The sequence below is a fragment of the Coregonus clupeaformis genome, chromosome 20, assembly GCF_020615455.1.
Source record: "Coregonus clupeaformis isolate EN_2021a chromosome 20, ASM2061545v1, whole genome shotgun sequence".
Classification (NCBI taxonomy): Eukaryota; Metazoa; Chordata; class Actinopteri; order Salmoniformes; family Salmonidae; genus Coregonus; species Coregonus clupeaformis.
Genome location: NC_059211.1, coordinates 55,273,845 through 55,296,527, shown reverse-complemented (window position 1 = coordinate 55,296,527; position 22,683 = coordinate 55,273,845). Strand labels below are relative to the sequence as shown.

The 22,683-nt window shown below is 43.6% G+C and overlaps 1 protein-coding gene across 1 annotated transcript in view; it reads right to left on the bottom strand.

Annotated features, from left to right (window-relative positions):
- kif1aa (kinesin family member 1Aa) overlaps positions 1-22,683 on the bottom strand; it is a 144,170-nt gene that overhangs the window by 21,045 nt on the left and 100,442 nt on the right. Inside the window, 7 exon segments of the mRNA XM_045205588.1 lie at positions 192-325; positions 2,019-2,133; positions 12,550-12,576; positions 15,374-15,479; positions 15,822-15,906; positions 16,464-16,530; positions 18,430-18,538. Of these exon segments, the coding sequence (XP_045061523.1) occupies positions 192-325; positions 2,019-2,133; positions 12,550-12,576; positions 15,374-15,479; positions 15,822-15,906; positions 16,464-16,530; positions 18,430-18,538 (643 nt within the window).

Sequence of the window (22,683 nt, the reverse complement as noted above, 5' to 3'; positions counted from 1 at the left end):
GATTTAACCACCATCTTTCAGGAATGCAACCACGCACAAAGGACTGTGGCGTTACTGTGGTGAGATAAACAGTAACAGACTTGATTTTATGGTTTATTTCATGGTAATGGATTTAATAATCATCATTCAGGAATGCAAAAGAAGAAAATATTGTTTCTGCTAATAATAATAATAATAGATGTTTAATTCACCCCTCTGCTGTCCTCAGGCTTCCGGTGCCAAACAGGTTTCGGATGGATCGGGAGGTCGGGAGTTTAGCGTCTCGAGAGCAGAACACCATGCAGAAATCTTTGGTTATGACTGTGGGCTGAGTGCAGTTCTCCATCTACAGAAAGGAAAAGGATCAAAAGCTAATTTAGATCATAACATCAGATACAGGCAGTTGAATACAGTAGGGGTCATTTTGGATACAGTACTCTATGTTAGGTCTAAGTGCAGGGATCATCACTGATACATTAAGTCAAATCAAATCAAATGTTATTTGCCACATGCGCCGAATACAACAGGTGTAGACCTTACAGTGAAATGCTTACTTACAAGCCCTTAACCAACTATGCCGTTTTAAGAAAAATAAGTATTTAGTAAAAAATGGACAATGCAAATAGTCTGGGTAGCCATGATTAGCTGTTCAGGAGTCTTATGGCTTGGGGGTAGAAGCTGTTGAGAAGCCTTTTGGACCTAGACTTGGCGCTCCGGTACCGCTTGCCGTGCGGTAGCAGAGAGAACAGTCTATGACTAGGGTGCTTACTTACAAGCCCTTAACCAACAATGCAGTTTTATGAAAGAATGCAAAAAAATATATATAAAAAAATATATAAAATAATACGAAATAAAAGTAACAAATAATTAAAGAGCAGCAGTAAAAATAACAATAGTGAGGCTATATACAGGGGGTACCGGTACCGAGTCAATGTACGGGGCACTGGTTAGTCGAGGTAATTGAGGTAATATGTACATGTGGGTAGAGTTATTAAAGTGACTATGCGTAGATAATAAACAGAGTAGCTGCAGCGTAAAAGAGGGGGGGGGCAATGCAAATAGTCTGGGTAGCCATTTGATTAGATGTTCAGGAGTCTTATGGCTTGGGGGTAGAAGCTGTTAAGAAGCCTCTTGGACCTAGACTTGGCGCTCCGGTACCGCTTGCTGTGCGGTAGCAGAGAGAACAGTCTATGACTAGGGTGGCTGGAGTCTTTGACAATTTTTAAGGCCTTCCTCTAACCCCGCCTGGTATAGAGGTCCTGGATTGCGGGAAGCTTGGCCCCAGTGATGTACTGGGCCGTACGCACTACCCTCTGTAGTGCCTTGCGGTCGGAGGCTGAGCAGCTGCCATACCAGTTAGTGATGCAACCAGTCAGGATGCTCTCGATGGTGCAGCTGTAGAACCTTTTGAGGATCTGAGGACCCATGCCAAATCTTTTCAGTCTCCTTAGGGGGAATAGGTTTTGTCGTGCCCTCTTCACAACTGTCTTGGTGTGTTTGGACCATGATAGTTTGTTGGTGATGTGGACACCAAGGAACTTGAAGCTCTCAACCTGTTCCACTACAGCCCCGTCGATGAGAATGGGGGCGTGCTCGGTCCTCTTCTTTTTCCTGTAGTCCACAATCATCTCCTTTGTCTTGATCACGTTGAGAGAGAGGTTGTTGTCCTGGCACCACACGGCCAGGTCTCTGACATCCTCCCTATAGGCTGTCTCGTCGTTGTCGGTGATCAGGCCTACCACTGTTGTGTCATCGGCAAACTTAATGATGGTGTTGGAGTCGTGCTTGGCCATGCAGTCATGAGTGAACAGGGAGTACAGGAGGGGACTAAGCACGCATCACTGAGGAGCCCCCGTGTTGAGGATCAGCGTGGCGAATGTGTTGTTACCTACCCTTACCTCCTGGGGGTGGCCCGTCAGGAAGTCCAGGATATATAAAACTATATAATATGCTACCTCTAGGTAGGCCGACAAGGTCATTTATATAACACTATATACAATTATATACTATATACTGTATATAACTATATAATATGTTACCTCTAGGTAGGCCGACAAGGTCATGTAGATTTTCTCTCCGTAGGGAGTGACACGGTTCAGGAGGAGGGAGTTGTGCATGGCACTGTCCCAGGCAGCCTCGAAGCGATAGAATGTCCTGATGGAGGGAGGAGAGGAGTTAACCATGCAGAGAGAACGACTGAGCAGAGAGCTCCTCGACCCTGGTCTGAACTCTGAGACAGTGGTCACTGGCCTGTCTGTCTGTCTGTCTGTCTGTCTGTCTGTCTGTCTGTCTCTGATGACTACTACTAACATAGTGGTCTCTGGTTGGTCTGTCTGTCTCTGTCTGTCTGTCTGTCTTCGATGAATACTACTAACTAACAGATTATAAAACCTACTCTAGTGTTGGAGTATGCTGCACACTGAAAGCAAATCAGGATGGGTGTTTTTCTGAATGGTCCTGTTGATAGTTGTGTTACAAATACCAGAAAATGGTTGTTAACTTTACTAGACAAATACAGGTTTTGGCTACTGTAGCAGGAATGTAACTATTTAAAGGTATTCTCAAGAATAGCTACAATCTATTGCTATCGGCCGATCAAGTGGTAGTTTCAATGTGTAGGGACATTGTTTATCACTATGATAATGTGAATAAGCTTCCATCTATTCTAAACATTATCTCTGTCTGGGATATGTAACCTACATGTGCATCTAAAATGCTATTGAGAGAAGACAGTGTTTGTTCATGAAGATTAAAAGAACAACATTGATTTTTAAAGACACGCATCCAATAGACAAGTCACATAGTTTGGGGATAAAGACAGTAAATAGCATGCAACAGAACCCTTCAGTTGTGGGTCGACATTAAAAAAAAACACCAAACAATAACAGCATGAACGAAAGAAAGGGTAATGAGAGATCGACAGACGGGAGGAGAAGAGGAGGACAGGACAGGGGTGAGGAGAAATACCTATGGTCTATTCCCAAGGAGACGCTTTGAGAAGGAAGTGAACCAGGAAGAGAACCAGGAAGAGAACCAAGAAGTGAACCAGGAAGTGAACCAGGAAGAGAACCAAATGTGAGAGTCAGGAAGAGAGTCTGATGTGGTTGTGAGCGTTGTTGTGATCGAGGGCGACAGGACAGGTGTGTTCTTCCTAGCCTGGTCCCAAATCTGTTTGTGCTGGCTTGCCTACTTGGACCAGGCTACATTTCCCATCCACTATGATTTGAACACCAGTACTTATGAACTGTATCTTGTCTGTTCTAGAATGTCTCACAATGGATAGTTAGAACCACAGAGATACAATTTAATACTTTTGAGTTTTATTTAATTCTGTAGATAGAGATACAAACTATAACTATGGAACGCCGTTTGGGTCTTTGCGTGTCAAAAAATATACGTCAAATAACACTATTGACACGTCAAATAAGCTTATAATTTGACGCATCAAATAACAAAATTATATTTTATAATGTTGTGTGAGCTGAATTTTGCATGCGCAAGCCAAGCACCATCAACATTGACGACAGTTTGTAAACTGGAGGTAGGCTGTCTCCCTACTATGTTGACTTTGGTTTGCAGTATGACAAAGTCACTCACAAATATCTTTGATATAGATGTTTTTACCAATTTCTAGGATAGCTAGCTAGCTAGCTTTAACTTGATACTAGCTAGCACCAATGCAACCAGCCTGAAAACAATATCCAGAAACTGCAATCATTTTCAATATTCTTAGCAATGATTTAGGAATTCATGTGACTAAGTATTAGCTAAGAAGCCACTTGTTGTTTTCCTATTGAAATCGAACTTCAGTTCAGGAAAATAACTAGCTAGCTAGCTAGATAACAAACTATACAAAGCTAGCAAGCTACCTAGCCCTGTTGCCCCAAGCTAATGTTATAAGCATGGCTAGTGGGTCCGACAATCCACCAAATACGAAAACTGTTTTATAAATTAGGGGTATTTTAGATGACACCTAGCTAGAGAGTTAGATAGCTAACTATAGCTACTGAAACAGATGATGTCATTTCGCTATGTTTTGGTGGGAGAACATTGTTTGTATCCAACAGCTAGCTAGCTTTGATTCTGACCAGCACTGTCCCAGAGCTTGGGGAAGTGTGTTTCTGACCAGCACTGTCCCAGAGCTTGGGGAAGTGTGTTTCTGACCAGCACTGTCCCAGAGCTTGGGGAAGTGTGATTCTGACTAGCACTGTCCCAGAGCTTGGGGAAGTGTGTTTCTGACCAGCAGTAGCTGCGCGAGACGACGTTACCAGCTTCAAAGCATAAGTGTCTGCGAATCGATGTGACATATGAAATACAAGTGATAAGAGTAATCAATTATATTAACCACGTAAAACATTTATGAATGTGTTAAATTATTATGTGACGTGCAGTCATAATCAGTTCCTGATTGGTCAACAAGCTTATCTGACGGTCAACAAGTCTTACCAAGAATCATTTAGCTATTTGATTTTCAATTTTAGGACCCCTTTAGGTATCTAAAAAAAATATCTTTAAAAATATTTGATTAAACATTACATTTGCCCTTACTGCTGTTAGCCGATAGAAACGCATTGAATAACAGATTCATACATGGAAAAACAGACAGTCCAAAAATAAAGTTTTTTTGAAGTGTTTGTCCTATATCTGAAAGATCAGGAAATTATATATTTTTTAAAAGTTTTTACCATATTCAACCCCTTTTTTGGGAGGTAAAAATCGGTCTTCTTACAAAAACGTCTGTAGTGTCTGAATGGTATGACCACGCTATGGAAAGATGACACTCACGCACACAATGGTGTTCTCTGTTTTGCTCTATGACCCACACACGTGTCATGGGACTCGTCTGAAGGTAATCAATACAAATTAATCGAAGTACGGAGGTAGTTTTGTGCCAACAAAAATAAGGGGTTAAATATGTGTCCCAAAAAAATATATTTCCTGATCTTTCTTACATCTCCTAGATATAGGACAGACACTTCAAAACATTATTCCTTTTGATTTATTTTTTGACTGTCTTTTTTGCCCCCCCAACGGCTTAGACTTTTAGAGATTAACTTCCCATTGCTTCAGATCAAACATCCTCCAGTTAGGAGGTCAGTTAAAACCTCTGCTGGATCAGTGTCCCGAAATCGGGACAGTTGTTGCTCAATATGCGATATTTGACTAGAATGGCGTTGTGAACAACAGCCAATTTTCTGGGACATAGACATGTTTTATATAGTCAGAAAGCTTAAATGATTGTTAATCTAACTGCAGTGTTCAATTTACAGTAGCTATTACAGCGAAAAGATACCATGCTATTGTTTGAGGATAGTACACAACAACAAAACACTTTTATCACGGCAACTGGTTTGAAACATTCACCTCTAACAGTAAATAATGTTCTTACATTCAGTAATCTTGCTCTGATTTGTCATCCTGAGGGTCCCAGAGATAAAATGTAGCGTAGTTTTGTTTGATAAAATCAATTTTTATATCCTAACACAATGCATGTTGTGTACAGCGTTTTGCATGAATTCCGACTCTTTCAACAACAAAACTATTTATGAAATCTAATCCTCAACCCGGTCAAATTTGGTTTCCGTGCAATTCTCAGACACTCTAGAAGGCAACCAAACATGTTTCATCATTCTACATTACGTATTGGCTACACAGCACGTCAATTAGCCCATGAAGGTCAGCCATCATTACGCACCAATGAGACGAGCGGTGTTCACTTGATTGACAGTGTCTTGGACCAATGACCACTTATCGTTATAAAACATAGCTAGCTAGATAGCCAATGAGCTGGGCTTTACAGTAGTATGTGAACACTAGTCTCCTGAGTGGCGCAGTGGTCTAAGGCACTGCATCGCAGTGCTAGCTGTGCCACTAGAGATCCTGGTTCGAATCCAGGCTCTGTTGCAGCCGGCCGCGACCGGGAGACTCATGGGCGGTGCACAATTGGCCTAGCGTTGTCCAGGGTAGGGGAGGGAATGGCCGGCAGGGATGTAGCTCAGTTGATAGAGCATGGCGTTTGCAACGCCAGGGTTGTGGGTTCGATTCCCACGCGGGGTATGAAAAAAAAAAAAAAAAATGTATGCACTCACTGTAAGTCGCTCTGGATAAGAGCGTCTGCTAAATGACTAAAATGTAAATGTAAACACCCTTTGTATGACAAACAGCCATCAAGCTAGAGCTGTGCGTAACCGTGTTCATTCTCAAGGGGAAAGAAAACAGGATGAACGGTAGTTTACATTACACAGCGATTCCTTCTCTTCTGTACATTTTTCTAAAAACAGAAAAAGTCAAACTTGGCTACCAAGAGTGGAAAAGCTAAATCGAAGTCCAATTATTGCAGAAATTGACCGGGAGAGTGACACAGAACGAATGGATGAGGACTCTGAGTGACCACAGTTTAGATTCCAGCGCGGAATAAGGAAAATATCCACTTTCAGATCAGTAAGTAACTACATTACAGTAAGTAACTACATTACATTAATTTCACATCTCCACAAACTTCAAAGTGTTTCCTTTCAAATAGTATCAAGAATATGCATATCCTTGCTTCAGGTCCTGAGCTACAGGCAGTTAGATTTGGATATGTCATTTTAGGTGGAAATTGAGATATTTCCAGAAGAGGTTTTAACTTCCCATGGCTTCAGATCAAACATCCTCCAGTGAAGAGGTCAATTAACTTCAAATGGCTTCACATCAAACAGAACAAACCCCCTCTCTCCTTCTCCTCCAGCCCCCTCTCCTTCTCCTCCAGACCCCTGTCCTTCTCCTCAACCCCCTCCTTCTCCTCAACCCCCTCCTTCTCCTACACCCCCTCTCTCCTTCTCCTCCACCCCCTCTCTCCTTCTCCTACACCCCCTCTCTCCTTCTCCTCCACCCCCTCTCTCCTTCTCCTACACCCCCTCTCTCCTTCTCCTACACCCCCTCTCTCCTGCTCCTCCACCCCCTATCTCCTTCTCCTCCACCCCCTCTCTCCTTCTCCTCCACCCCCCTCTCTCCTTCTCCTACACCCCCTCTCTCCTGCTCCTCCACCCCCCTCTCTCCTGCTCCTCCACCCCCTCTCTCCTGCTCCTCCACCCCCTCTCTCCTTCTCCTCCACCCCTCTCTCCCGCTCCTTCACCCCCTCTCCTTCACCCCCTCTCCTTCTCTTTCACCCCCTCTCCTACTCCTCCATAATTTAGTCTATACATTGATGAATGAGGTCTTCCCCTGTGCAAATAATCACAACTTGAAAGCAGTTATGTTTCTGGCCCGCCGCCCAGCACAGCCTTAAATCTGAAACCGCTCTTCCAAGCAGAGAAATGTAAGAGGAAACAAATGTTTCTGTAGGCCATTAAAAGGGGGACAAATCGGCCCGTTCATAGAGTTCAGATGTTGAAGGCCGGCTTGTTGGCATTTGTACTGAGATGACCTGGTGGGAAAGCTAGCGGTGTGTCAGTCAGAGGGAAGAAGCCAGAGAGCGAGAGGAGAACAGCTCTTATACCGGGACGAGAGGAGGAGAGGAGAGATGCTTCAGTGGAAATGAGTCTATGGACCTAGAGGAGGTATAGCCTCTCTCATCCATTAAACATCTAACTGCTGACCTCCCTGCTCACACACGCTGCATGCAAGCGCCATGCCCAGGACACGGAGCAGGCCCAGGACACAGAGCAGGCCCAGGACACAGAGCAGGCCCAGGCTCAGGACACAGAGCAGGCTCAGGCCCAGGACACAGAGCAGGCCCAGGACACAGAGCAGGCCCAGGACACGGAGCAGGCCCAGGCCCAGGACACAGAGCAGGCCCAGGACACAGAGCAGGCCCAGGACACGGAGCAGGCCCAAGACACGGAGCAGGCCCAGGACACAGAGCAGGCTCAGGCCCAGGACACAGAGCAGGCCCAGGACACAGAGCAGGCTCAGGCCCAGGACACAGAGCAGGCCCAGGACACAGAGCAGGCCCAGGACACAGAGCAGGCTCAGGCCCAGGACACGGAGCAGGCCCAGGACACAGAGCAGGCTCAGGCCCAGGACACAGAGCAGGCTCAGGCCCAGGACACGGAGCAGGCCCAGGACACGGAGCAGGCCCAGGACACGGAGCAGGCCCAGGACACAGAGCAGGCCCAGGCCCAGGACACAGACATTTTCAATCTCTCCTTGTCCAAGTCTGTAATCCCAACATGTTTCAAGGTGACCACCATTGTCCCTGTTCCCAAGAACTCCAAGGTATTATGCCTAAATGACTATCACCCTTTAGCACTCACATCTGTAATAATGAAATGCTTTGAAAGGCTGGTCATGACACACATCAACACCATCATTCCAGACACCCTAGACCCACTCCAATTTGCATACTGCCCCAACAGATCCACAGATGACGCAATCTCAATTGCACTTCACACTGCCTTCTCCCACCTGGACAAGAGGAACACCTATGTGAGAATGCTATTCACTGACTACAGCTCAGAATTCAACACCATAGTGCCCACAAAGCTCATCACTAAGCTAAGGACTCTGTGACTAAACACCTCCCTCTGCAACTGGATCCTGGACTTCCTGACAGGCCGCCCCCAGGTGGTGAGGGTAGGCAACAACACATCCGCCATGCTGACCCTCAACAAGGGGGCCCCTCAGGGGTGTGTGCTTAAAAATCAAACAATGTTTGGTCCCCTCCTGTACTCCTTGTTCACCCACGACTGCATGGCCACGCACAACTAACACCATTAACAAGTTTGCTGACGACACGACGGTGGTAGGCCTGATCACCGACGACGATGAGACAGCCTACAGGGAGGAGGTCAGAGACCTGGCAGTGTGGTGCCAGGATAACAACCTCTCCCTCAACGTGATCAAGACAAAGGAGCTGATCGTGGACTACAGGAAACGGAGGGCCGAACACGCCCCCATCCACATCGACAAGGCTGTAGTGGAGCGGGTCGAGAGTTTCAAGTTCCTTGGCGTCCACATCACTAAGATCTTAACATGGTCCACACACACCCGAAAAGTTGTGAAGAGAGCAAGACAGAGACTCTTCCCCCTCAGGAGGCTGAAAATATTTGACATTGGCCCTCGGATCCTCAAAAATTTCTACAGCTGCACCATTGAGAGCATCTTGACTGGCTGCATCACCGCTTGGTATGGCAACAGCACCGCCCTGGATCGCATGGCGCTACAGAGGATGGTTGATCAACTTGTAACCTCACTTTTGAGAAAATGGCCCTTGAATGTTTTGGTGCCTACTGGAGAGCTCTTCTTTGTCTACACCCATTTAGCATCGTTCACACCCTCTTAAGCCTTAGCCCCACCCATCTCTTTAAGGATTCACATGTGAGGCCATGTACTAAACAGAGTGAGGCTATGTACTAAACAACCAAAGATATCAAGACTAAAGGCTGGTTTATACTACGGGTGTGTTCGTAAATTCCATTTGGAGTGCCAGAGTGCGCTCTGGGCGTTCGTAAACTCAGAGGTTGTCAGATTGTCCTTTCGTAATTTCAGAGCGTTTCGCTCTCTGAGCATTCAGAGCGCACACTGGACGCTCTGGCCAAGGAGTAGGGTTGATCCGAGCGTTCTGACCTAACAACAGCAGTCAAGCACCCAAGCTAACTGACTAATGTTGGCTAGCTTGCTAGCTACTTCCAGACACAAATGAGGGAACAGCTCACTCTGACCATTTCACTCGCCCTAGCAGAGCTGGTTAGGCTGCAACTGTGCTGCTGGCAACAATTGAAAAACTGTTTTTTTGCAGACATTTACTGACACCGGCCATATTCAACAGGTGTTGAGCATTCGTAAATTCGTCAGTTATTCTGTGCTCTGGCACACTCAGACGAAAGTGCTCTGAAATTGGAGTAGATAGCCAGAGCGAATTTACGAACGCACCCTACGTCTACCGACAGTTGTCGCAGTGACATCATGAACATTCTATTGAAATGGTTACTTGCATAGTGGAGTGACATGTAGCTAACAGTAGCTAGCTAGCTAAACAATAAACCATAATCCCAACTTATAACGTTACTACACTGCATGAATCTGCAGGTAGCTAACCAACCAGGTTCAATGTTAGCTAGCTAGCTAACATTAGGCTATAACTAACAATCCAAATGGTTCTGAGATACAAATAATATTACTACACAGATCATACATGTTACGTTAGCTAGTGAGCCAACCAGCTAACGTTAGCTAGCTAGCTAACAGTACGCTTTAACTTGAAATGAAAATGACTTTATGACTAAATTAGAAACGTGTAATATCTGAAAATGGAACTAGCTAGACTATCTTACCGGTATACATGAATGGACGCTTCTCCCTCTCTGTCACGGATGCCATGGTTGCCCTTAGTTTGAAGATGTAATCTTTTCGACTCACTCTGCATATTTGCAAACAAATGCCAGAATCTCCTTAGCTATCAAACTCTAATACCACCGGCATTCCACTGATTTCAAAACTCGGTCCTCCAGAAAGTGAAGAGCAACACTTTTGCAGTTCTACTACGTGATATCTTTCAAAAAAGCAGCGTTAGAAAGGATTCCCTACACATACTGACCAGCTCATATTATAGACAGAAGCATGCTACATGGCAGACCAATCCGAACTCATCTCTCGGCATGTCCAGCCCATCCATTATCTCAGCTCTTAATTTAACAATTGTATTGGTATTTACAGATGGCATAAATGTTTTGTTATTAAGGCACATGAAAGTTCACATGTTCCAGAAGGCATTTCTGCCAAAAAAACGCATTTTGATTTTTAAAAACAAGTTTACGTTCAAATGGCTCTCCTGTGAAGTAGTGATGTGCGACATACGGCTAGCTTCCTGAAACGAGTCACATATTTCCCATTTACATTGTGTAATCTATTGACGGTCCCTAACTAGCCCCAGAGATAGGCTATCCAAAGTCAAACCATCTTTGCCACGGGGGTCGCACACCGGCCTGATGGAGCTAATTGGCGAAAGAAGTTGGCTAGCACTAGCTAGTCTAGGCTGCTTCCAGACACAAGACCTGGTTAGACTGTTTCAAATTATTTTACATTTTACATTATTTAGCAGACGTTCTCATCCAGAGCGACTTACAGGAGCAATTAGGGTTAGGTGCCTTGCTCAAGGGCACATCGACAGATTTTTCACCTAGTCGGCTCGGGGATTAGAACCAGCGACCTTTCGGTTACTGGCACAACGCTCTAACCCACTAAGCTACCTGCCGCCGCAGCTACCTGAAGGGTGAGTGACTGTAACTGTGTACTGTTTTGGCAGAGTGGAAGTACACATGCTTCTAACAGACATACAAGAGACACACACATCAAAGCTCGACTCCAAGACCCAAATCGCATTCTAGGTCGTATTTCCTAATGAGGAGAATTGAAACCTCCCCCCGGCACTATCAGCTTCTTGCATATCTCTTTCTAAAGCCTCGAGTGTTTTCAAAAGAAGTCGATTGCATAACTTTATACTAAAGGTTAAGATTATGTTGGGCCTCCTTACAATGTTTACAAGTTGTTTAAAAAAATATATTTTTATGATTTTATCAACGCTATAGGTCTTTCAGCAGGACGCAAACTGAAACCTGTTCTGTGTCAGAGTATGAACTGGATCATTACTGCCCCCTAGTGACAATGCAGAGGTTTGTGACTGAAAAAGATCATCAAAGAGAGAGGGAGAAACAGTAAATGGGGAAAATGCCAAACAATTCATGTTTGTTTCACCTCATCAAAAGGACCCTCAAATGTCTAGATTCTGGCTTGCAGCTTGTACTGAAAACGTCCCTATACAGAAGCACCGGCCAAAGAGTAGACAGAAGCTGAAATACTGGCCCCACAACACAAAGAAACAGCCAGCCAAGTTCAGCACATACTGTAGGAAGCAAAGCAAGCCATACATGCAGCCCCCCGTACACCATCAGCTTTCAGTCGCAATCCTAGACCCTGCAGTCCCAGCCAGCCCCAGCCCCAGTCCCTAGACCCTGCAGTCCAAGCCAGTCCCAGCCAGCCCCAGCCCCAGTCCCAGCCAGCCCCAGTCCCAGACTCAACTCCAGACCCTGCAGTCCCAGCCAGCCTCAACCCCATACCCCTCAGTTCCAGCCAACCACAACCCCATACCCTGCAGTCCCAGCCAGCCCCAGTCTCCAGCCCTCAGCTCCAGCTTCCAGACCCACAACAGCTCAGCAACAAACACACATCCAGGAGAAAGAGAGAGAGAGAGAGGAGGAGTGCAAATATACATCACAGTCCCTCACATCTCCTCAGGAGGAGAGTGATAAGGAAACAAAAAATAAAGAAGAAAAAAGCAGGGGAGGAGGAGAGAACAAGAGAGAGGAGGAGAGAACAAGAGAGAGGAGGAGAGAACAAGAGAGAGGAGGAGAGAGCAAGAGAGAGGAGGAGAGAGCCAGAGAGAGGACGAGAGAGCCAGAGAGAGGACGAGAGAGCAAGAGAGCCAAAACCCACAGTGGAAAATGATGGGAATTGTAATGATGGATGTATGGATGACTAGTGTTTAAAATGGAGTGAGAGTGAAAAGAGTAAAATAGATACTGAATAGGAGATGTGTTATCTAACTGATTAGTAGAATGGGAGGAGAGGGATTTGATATAAATCATATACCTAGGCATGTCCGAATCAAGAAACTGTCTGCGAAAACACAAAACAACATTGTGTTAGTGGAGTGGACTGGAGGGAGAGAAATGTCAGCATCAGCATGTCCCTTACTGATGACCTCACAGGCCTGAGCAGAGGCCAGACTAGACCACATATGGGTTCAAATAGCATCTGTTCAAGTGCAAACCCTTCTGGTAATCCAGGCAGGCAGAATCAATCAAACGCTCAAAGTATTTGACAGAAACAAAAAAACTATTTTAACCCAGATCTGAATTGGACCATCCCACACTCAGGAAGACCTTTCCAACCAAAGCAACATCCTGGGTTGGAGGTCAACGAGTACAGAACCATGGTGATACCTGTATATGGAGATGGTATGGCCATTAGGACCAGACAGACCACTGCAATAGTCTGTCTCGGGCCTCTGTTCCTGTATTGGTCCTTTTGTGATGGCCAGCAAACCCAGGTCTGAGGAATGGTATTTGAGTTAGGGGAAAGGTTACTAGCAATGCAGTGTGGTTAAACCATAGGAGAGGAGGTCACGACAGTTACATTATTCTGTAAAAAACAACATTTATATTACATGGATACAACCAGAGAGTAAACACTAACACAAGGCATTACAGTGATGTGCTTCAGTGTAACACATCATGATGCTACGCTGCTTCAGGGACTCACTGAGGTATGGTGACTTACTATGCTGAGTGAGTTAGTTAGGGATGCATGCCAGTGAGTGGATATGTGGTCTTGAAATGGCAGGGTGTACAGTATATCCCATCATTAGATACTATGCAAGAGGGTGAGGCCAATTAGGATAAAAGATCGTCCGTCAGCTGCAGGACCACCAAGAAGCCCTTCCTCCACAGGGTCTAGGGATCTATGCTACGGGGCCACCAAGAAGCCCTTCCTCCACAGGGACTAGGGATCTATGCTGCGGGGCCACCAAGAAGCCCTTCCTCCACAGGGTCTAGGGATCTATGCTACAGAGGCCACCAAGAAGCCCTTCCTCCACAGGGTCTAGGGATCTATGCTGCGGGGCCACCAAGAAGCCCTTCCTCCACAGGGTCTAGGGATCTATGCTGCGGGGCCACCAAGAAGCCCTTCCTCCACAGGGTCTAGGGATCTATGCTGCAGGGCCACCAAGAAGCCCTTCCTCCACAGGGTCTAGGGATCTATGCTACAGAGGCCACCAAGAAGCCCTTCCTCCACAGGGTCTATGGATCTATGCTGTGGGGCCACCAAGAAGCCCTTCCTCCACAGGGTCTAGGGATCTATGCTACAGAGGCCACCAAGAAAAGAGGGCATGTTCAGTTTTGCTAAGAATCCTTTGCAGGTGCCTGTGTGCCATAGCATGCAGTTAATACAGCCATAGTGTGGTGTTGGATAGAGATTTCTGACATGGTGCAGAATAACCCTGGGAGGTTAGTTAGTGGTGGATAATGGTTAGAGGGGAGGATTATGCGGTGAACAGGGTGAGAGGTGGAATGACAGACGGACATTCAAAGCAGAGCAGCAGACTAGCATCAAGGAACGGGAGGGTCGTACAACCGGTATAGTGGTGAGGAAACTCCAATAGAACTGGCTGAAGCATAAAATGTAATCATACAGTAGAACTACTACAAATATATTTGATCATAACGGCTTAATGATTGATCATAATCAATCTGATATAATTTGTACTTCAAGTCACAATCGTTGCTTTCTACAAATGATCACGTGACCTGCTTCTAGACTGATAAAACCACATGTTGTTTTGCTAAGCATAAGCTGCTTCAGTCGAACAGGAGAGGGGATTGAGGGGGGAAGTCTGTTAATCAGCCAAGCTGTGCATCTTGACGACGTGAGCGTCAAGCGTCCTTGCTAAGGCTGCTATGTATTAGCCATGGAGCACTGTGCAGTCCACCAATACAGCAGCATCTTCAGTCCACCAATACAGCAGCATCTTCAGTCCACCAATACAGCAGCATCTTCAGTCCACCAATACAGCAGAATCTTCAGTCCACCAATACAGCAGCATCTTCAGTCCACCAATACAGCAGCATCTTCAGTCAACCAATACAGCAGCATCTTCAGTCCACCAATACAGCAGCATCTTCAGTCCACCAATACAGCAGCATCTTCAGTCCACCAATACAGCAGCATCTTCAGTCAACCAATACAGCAGCATCTTCAGTCCACCAATACAGCAGCATCTTCAGTCAACCAATACAGCAGCATCTTCAGTCCACCAATACAGCAGCATCTTCAGTCAACCAATACAGCAGCATCTTCTTTGTTTCAAATGTCTACAAGCTTTTCTATAAATGGTGTAGAGTCATAGGGCGGCAGGTAGCTTAGTGGTTAAGAGCGTTGTGCCAGTAACCGAAAGGTCGCTGGTTCTAATCCCCGAGCCGACTAGGTGAAAAATCTGTCGATGTGCCCTTGAGCAAGGCGCTTAACCCTAATTGCTCCTGTAAGTCGCTCTGGATAAGAGCGTCTGCTAAATGACCAATTATATTATAATTATTATATATCAAGAGAGAGCAGACTGTAAACTTCATAGACACAGATACACAGTCTGGATATACTGTATGAACTGCAGTTCTTTAGGCTGAACTATAGTGCTATTACTAGTGATGTAGTGAACTGCAGTGCCTTAGGAGGTTGTGTTCAGTAGTTATATATGGTAGTGAACTGCAGTGCATTAGGAGGTTGTGTTCAGTAGTTATATATGGTAGCATCGCCATAGTGATCGTGCATTTACAGTTTTGAATTCCTAGTGACATATGGGTGAGCTATGGGTGAGCCGTGGGTGATTGGGTCCCTATGAAGGGTAGAATATGGCACATACCTGTCGTCCTGCATGGGTCTGACATACCCAGCTGACAGGATGTTGAGAGAGAGGATGTTGGGGTCTATGATGGCATCGTCCCCCTCGGGAGAGTTACTGATACGCCCTGGGGAGTCGAGGAAGAGGAGGAGGAGGAGGAAGAGAAGGAGGAGGAAGATGAGAAGGAGGAGGAGGAAGAGGAGGAGGAGGAGAAGGAAGAGGAGGAGGAGGAGGAGGAGGAGGAGGAGGATGATGAAGAAGAGGAGGAGGACTTACATACGGCAAATGTTGGTATTAAATGCGTATGAGCTAAATGACTAAAATGTCAATGTATTCAAAACACACACACAACCACACACAGAGAGACAGACACTCACAAAGATAACACACACCCAGGCACACACCCAGGCACATGCACACACACAACAAACATACACACACCGTCCACTTCAATGTGAGCCTGACTCACCCACAACCAGCTCCTGGACGTCTTTCCACACGATGTCTTCACCTGTCTCATGAACGATTGTCACAGTTACTCTCCTCTGGATACCCTGGTGGGGCGGAGAGAGAGAGAGAGACACACAGAGAGAGAGAGACACAGAGAGAGAGAGACAGAGAGAGAGAGAGAGAGAGACAGAGAGAGAGAGAGAGAGAGAGACAGAGAGCGAGAGAGAGAGAGAGAGAGAGAGAGAGAGAGACACACACAGAGAGAGAGAGAGAGAGAGAAAGAGAGAAAGAGAGAGAATGAATAAGAGAGATAATTAATAAGAGGGAAATTGAATAAGATGGAGATTGAATAAGATAAATTGAATAAGAGGGAGATTGAATAAGAGAGAGATTGAATAAGAGGGAGGTTGAATAAGAGGGGGATTGAATAAGAGGGGGATTGAATAAGAGGGGGATTGAATAAGAGGGAGATTGAATAAGAGAGAGATTGAATAAGAGGGAGATTGAATAAGAGAGAGATTGAATAAGAGAGATGGCACACACAATCCATGTCTCAATTGTCTCAATAAAAAATCCTTCTTTAACCTGTCTCCTATTTTATCATTATATATTATTAAACCAGTTCAATCATAACTATCTTTCAATTCCCTGAATGACTTACCTGGTGCAGCATGAATGTCCCATGGCAAGGCATGCCTCCTCTATGGTCAACTCCTGCTGGGACGTAGCTGTAGGGCAATAACGAGCCTTTCATTGATTTCACATCGGCCAATACGTTCTGAATGACGTTAATGCTGCTGATGATGATATTGTTGTTGTTTTTACTCTGGTTCTTGCATCAACATTCCACTGTGTTAATATACATTAAATCAAGATGTTTGAAGTACATAACAGGCTTACCATTGCAACCACCAGTCTCTGAGTATCTGTGTCTCTGAGTATCTGTGTCTCTGTGTCTCTGTGTCTCTGAGTCTCTGAGTCAGTGTAATCCTTTGGTTGTGATTGTTGTCATGACTGTCCTGTGTGAGGTTCCAATGAATCAGATCAGCTTGGCAATGGTTGACAGTAACCAGGCCTCTCCCATCCACAGAAGACGGGAGTTTTTTTTTTTGTTGACACCTCACACCCTGTCATAAATTTAAGGAGAGGACTCTCTCTTTGCCCTCCAGTATTGGCTAAAGGAATGTCCTTTGTCTCCAGAGACTTTTGCCGCCCAAAACTCTAACATCCAAAAAGTGAATACTGGAACAATATTTCTAAGATAAGAATGTTGGGAATGGTAAGTGGGGATCAAAATAATAATCATGTCATATTAAGAATGGTATCTTGAAAATACTGTAACTTGGAAAGTATATCCCCTTTATCTGTCAAGTTTTCATCCAATATGCTGTGTATATAATATGAAAAATGATGAAAGTATCTTTGTTAAGATAGGAAGGTGATTTTAGTTTTCTAATGAGATAATTGTTTTTCCATATAAGCTTTGCACAGTAACTAGCCACGCCCCGAGTGAGCTCAGAGAGCCTGTCAGCATGACGGAACGCCCCTTTTTACCCAGAGTGTATAAAAGGATAGGTTAAGAAATTAACATCAGACCAGAAAGTGTGGAGCGTTGGCTACACGTTTGAAATGGTTGAACCTCAACACGAGGTGAAGAAGATCACCTCCCAAACCAGACCCGAAACTTTGTCAGGCTGCAGCTGTGCATATAAAGTGGTTCAAACTCTAACCACACGAGGTGGAGAGGAGAAGAAAGCTCCCCTCTCAGACAATCACTGGTACAGCTAAGTAGCTGTTCTAAAGAAACACCCACTACAGACCAGGACAACTAAGAAGAAGGACATTGTGACCTCTTGTGGACAATCAGAGCCTTCCAAGTGAGCTGAGTGAAGACCCAGACAAAAGCGCCTTTCCCAGAGGGCTTGGGTTCGACAGAGATAGACGACAAACAAAGGCATCCACACGTAAATACATTCATGATTTCTTACTCCAAACGGGCGGTGGTTCGTGTGCAAAGTATTATGATTACTTTGAGAGTAGTTTCCAAATGTATCAACGATAAGTGTTTCCTCTCTCTCTCTCTCTCTCTCTCTCTCTCTCTCTCTCTCTCTCTCTCTCTCTCTCTCTCTCTCTCTCTCTCTCTCTCTCTCTCTCTCTCTCTCTCTCTCTCTCTCTCTCTCTCTCTCTCAACAAGCAGTCATGTTGTTGTTAGTCCGCAAGGGAATTTTTCTCATGTATTAAGTGTGTATGCTAATTCTGTGTTATTATTTAGTTAACTAGTAAATAAATAATTAAACAAATTTGTGTAGTACTGAATCATGAGTAAGGCTGGGGTTTTGGCAGATCCAAGAAGGTTGCAACCGTTCAGAATGATGATGTGATAAGACGTTATGAATTTATACATTGACTGTTTTATGGATGTGATAGGTAAAGATCTTTAGAGTTTAATTCGGGAGATGGTAACTCTTTAAACAACTTCTTCCATGATTCCCCAAAATTCATAATGAGTTAGTTGTTACATGATTCATTTAATTGGGTAACAATTAAAAATAGTTAGTTGATTCGATAAATAACAGTCATCAGATGAATGAAAGTCATATCACGACATTGTGGTGACTGATACTCACTCTCCATTGGCCTCCAGCTCACAGATCTCGAAGAACACCATGAGGTCATACTTGCAGTGGCAGGGTCCAGCTGTAGGGCGCATCAGAGTGGTCAGCTTGGTGGCAGGGACTAAAAGGAGAAAGTGAAGGAAGACGAGGTTACCGCAAAGGACACTCACTCTCCAGTAGCAGGGAGCACGGAGAACTGTGACGAGAGAGAAGGGCTGAAAAAGAGGGGTGATCAGAGAGATGCATGGAGAGAGAAAGGAGAGGAACCATTCAGTACAGTCCTGTGGAAAGGGAATGAGATCACTCAGTCAGCATGGCCACAAAACCCAGTAACAAGCAATCATCCCTTAACATTAGAGAGGATTGCCCCCTGGAGATGGAAATTAGTATTGTAGCTAAATCCGGAGCAAATTTGTTGTGCTTGATCCCTGACAAATAAACAAATAAAATATAATAAATAAAACAAAATCAATTAAATACTAATTATTTGCATCTATATACAATATTCCCCAAGTATAAGAATCATTTTATGGAATAACTGCATTATTACACTGTATACAGCCCAGGTCTTGAGAAAGAATCAGTGAACGTAGTCATCACGTCAGAGACAGGTAATATTGATCAAACAGGTAGAGTCTGACCCACTTCTGTCAATTACTCTAAGGACTGTTTGTTACCCACTTCTTTCAATTACTCTAAGGACTGTTTGTTACCCACTATCAATTACTCTAAGGACTGTTTGTTACCCACTTCTTTCAATTACTCTAAGGACTGTTTGTTACCCACTTCTATCAAATACTCTAAGGACTGTTTGTTACCCACTTCTATCAATTACTCTAAGGACTGTTTGTTACCCACTTCTTTCAATTACTCTAAGGACTGTTTGTTACCCACTTCTATCAAATACTCTAAGGACTGTTTGTTACCCACTTCTATCAAATACTCTAAGGACTGTTTGTTACCCACTTCTTTCAATTAATCTAAAGACTGTTTGTTACCCACATCTCTCAAATACTCTAAGGACTGTTTGTTACCCACTTCTATCAAATATTCTAAGGACTGTTTGTTACCCACATCTATCAATTAATCTAAAGACTGTTTGTTACCCACATCTATCAATTAATCTAAGGACTGTTTGTTACCCACATCTATCAAATACTCTAAGGACTGTTTGTTACCCACATCTATCAAACACTCTAAGGACTGCTTGTTACCCACTTCTATCAATTACTCTAAGGACTGTTTGTTACCCACATCTATCAATTAATCTAAATACTGTTTGTTACCCACTTCTATCAAATACTCTAAGGACTGTTTGTTACCCACATCTATCAAATACTCTAAGGACTGTTTGTTACCCACTTCTATCAATTACTCTAAGGACTGTTTGTTACCCACATCTATCAATTAATCTAAAGACTGTTTGTTACCCACATCTATCAATTAATCTAAGGACTGTTTGTTACCCACATCTATCAAATACTCTAAGGACTGTTTGTTACCCACATCTATCAAATACTCTAAGGACTGTTTGTTACCCACATCTATCAATTACTCTAAGGACTGTTTGTTACCCACATCTATCAAATACTCTAAGGACTGTTTGTTACCCACATCTATCAATTACTCTAAGGACTGTTTGTTACCCACTTCTATCAATTACTCTAAGGACTGTTTGTTACCCACTTCTTTCAATTACTCTAAGGACTGTTTGTTACCCACATCTATCAATTAATCTAAAGACTGTTTGTTACCCACATCTATCAATTAATCTAAGGACTGTTTGTTACCCACATCTATCAAATACTCTAAGGACTGTTTGTTACCCACATCTATCAAATACTCTAAGGACTGTTTGTTACCCACTTCTATCAAATACTCTAAGGACTGTTTGTTACCCACTTCTATCAATTACTCTAAGGACTGTTTGTTACCCACTTCTTTCAATTACTCTAAGGACTGTTTGTTACCCACTTCTATCAAATACTCTAAGGACTGTTTGTTACCCACTTCTATCAAATACTCTAAGGACTGTTTGTTACCCACTTCTTTCAATTAATCTAAAGACTGTTTGTTACCCACATCTCTCAAATACTCTAAGGACTGTTTGTTACCCACTTCTATCAAATATTCTAAGGACTGTTTGTTACCCACATCTATCAATTAATCTAAAGACTGTTTGTTACCCACATCTATCAATTAATCTAAGGACTGTTTGTTACCCACATCTATCAAATACTCTAAGGACTGTTTGTTACCCACATCTATCAAATACTCTAAGGACTGTTTGTTACCCACATCTCTCAATTACTCTAAGGACTGTTTGTTACCCACTTCTATCAATTACTCTAAGGACTGTTTGTTACCCACATCTATCAATTAATCTAAAGACTGTTTGTTACCCACATCTATCAATTAATCTAAGGACTGTTTGTTACCCACATCTATCAAATACTCTAGGGACTGTTTGTTACCCACATCTATCAAATACTCTAAGGACTGTTTGTTACCCACATCTATCAATTACTCTAAGGACTGTTTGTTACCCACATCTATCAAATACTCTAAGGACTGTTTGTTACCCACATCTATCAATTACTCTAAGGACTGTTTGTTACCCACTTCTATCAATTACTCTAAGGACTGTTTGTTACCCACTTCTTTCAATTACTCTAAGGACTGTTTGTTACCCACATCTATCAATTAATCTAAAGACTGCTTTGTTACCCACATCTATCAATTAATCTAAGGACTGTTTGTTACCCACATCTATCAAATACTCTAAGGACTGTTTGTTACCCACATCTATCAAATACTCTAAGGACTGTTTGTTACCCACTTCTATCAAATACTCTAAGGACTGTTTGTTACCCACTTCTATCAATTACTCTAAGGACTGTTTGTTACCCACTCTTTCAATTACTCTAAGGACTGTTTGTTACCCACTTCTATCAAATACTCTAAGGACTGTTTGTTACCCACTTCTATCAAATACTCTAAGGACTGTTTGTTACCCACTTCTTTCAATTAATCTAAAGACTGTTTGTTACCCACATCTCTCAAATACTCTAAGGACTGTTTGTTACCCACTTCTATCAAATATTCTAAGGACTGTTTGTTACCCACATCTATCAATTAATCTAAAGACTGTTTGTTACCCACATCTATCAATTAATCTAAGGACTGTTTGTTACCCACATCTATCAAATACTCTAAGGACTGTTTGTTACCCACATCTATCAAATACTCTAAGGACTGTTTGTTACCCACATCTCTCAATTACTCTAAGGACTGTTTGTTACCCACTTCTATCAATTACTCTAAGGACTGTTTGTTACCCACTTCTATCAATTACTCTAAGGACTGTTTGTTACCCACATCTAACAATTACTCTAAGGACTGTTTGTTACCCACTTCTATCAATTACTCTAAGGACTGTTTGTTACCCACTTCTATCAATTACTCTAAAGACTGTTTGTTACCCACTTCTATCAATTACTCTAAAGACTGTTTGTTACCCACTTCTATCAATTACTCTAAGGACTGTTTGTTACCCACTTCTATCAATTATTCTAAGTCATAAAGAGTTAATTATGGAAGCTACTGATGCTAAGACCCATAAATCCAGTTGAGGAAGAAATCACAGGAGGAACTGTAGGGGAAGTCAACCAGACAGCAGACAGGAGGAACTGTAGGGGAAGTCAACCAGACAGCAGACAGGAGGATCTGTAGGGGAAGTCAACCAGACAGCAGACAGGAGGATCTGTATGGGAAGTCAACCAGACAGCAGACAGGAGGATCTGTATGGGAAGTCAACCAGACAGCAGACAGGAGGATCTGTAGGGGAAGTCAACCAGACAGCAGACAGGAGGATCTGTATGGGAAGTCAACCAGACAGCAGACAGGAGGATCTGTAGGGGAAGTCAACCAGCCAGTAGACACCCAACTAGGCACGAGAAGAGAGCCAAGCCTGTAGAAAATCCCTGAAACACAACCTCCTCTTTTTATATCCTCTTTTTAAATCTGTCTATCACTGTGTAAAATCAGTTTTCTTTCTTTAAACTGAGCTCAGTTGATTCGAGAAGCAATAAGTTGGTTTATTTGCACAATCTACTCTGTTCTCGATCTCGATTGCAAAATGGAGATATGTGTTTTTTTATATTTCTGATTTACAATGTATCATCTTGACCACCAAGTGATATAAAAAATTATATAATATAAAGAAAGGTTAGTTTCAGAGACTCTCATTGGCCCAGGCACACAGAC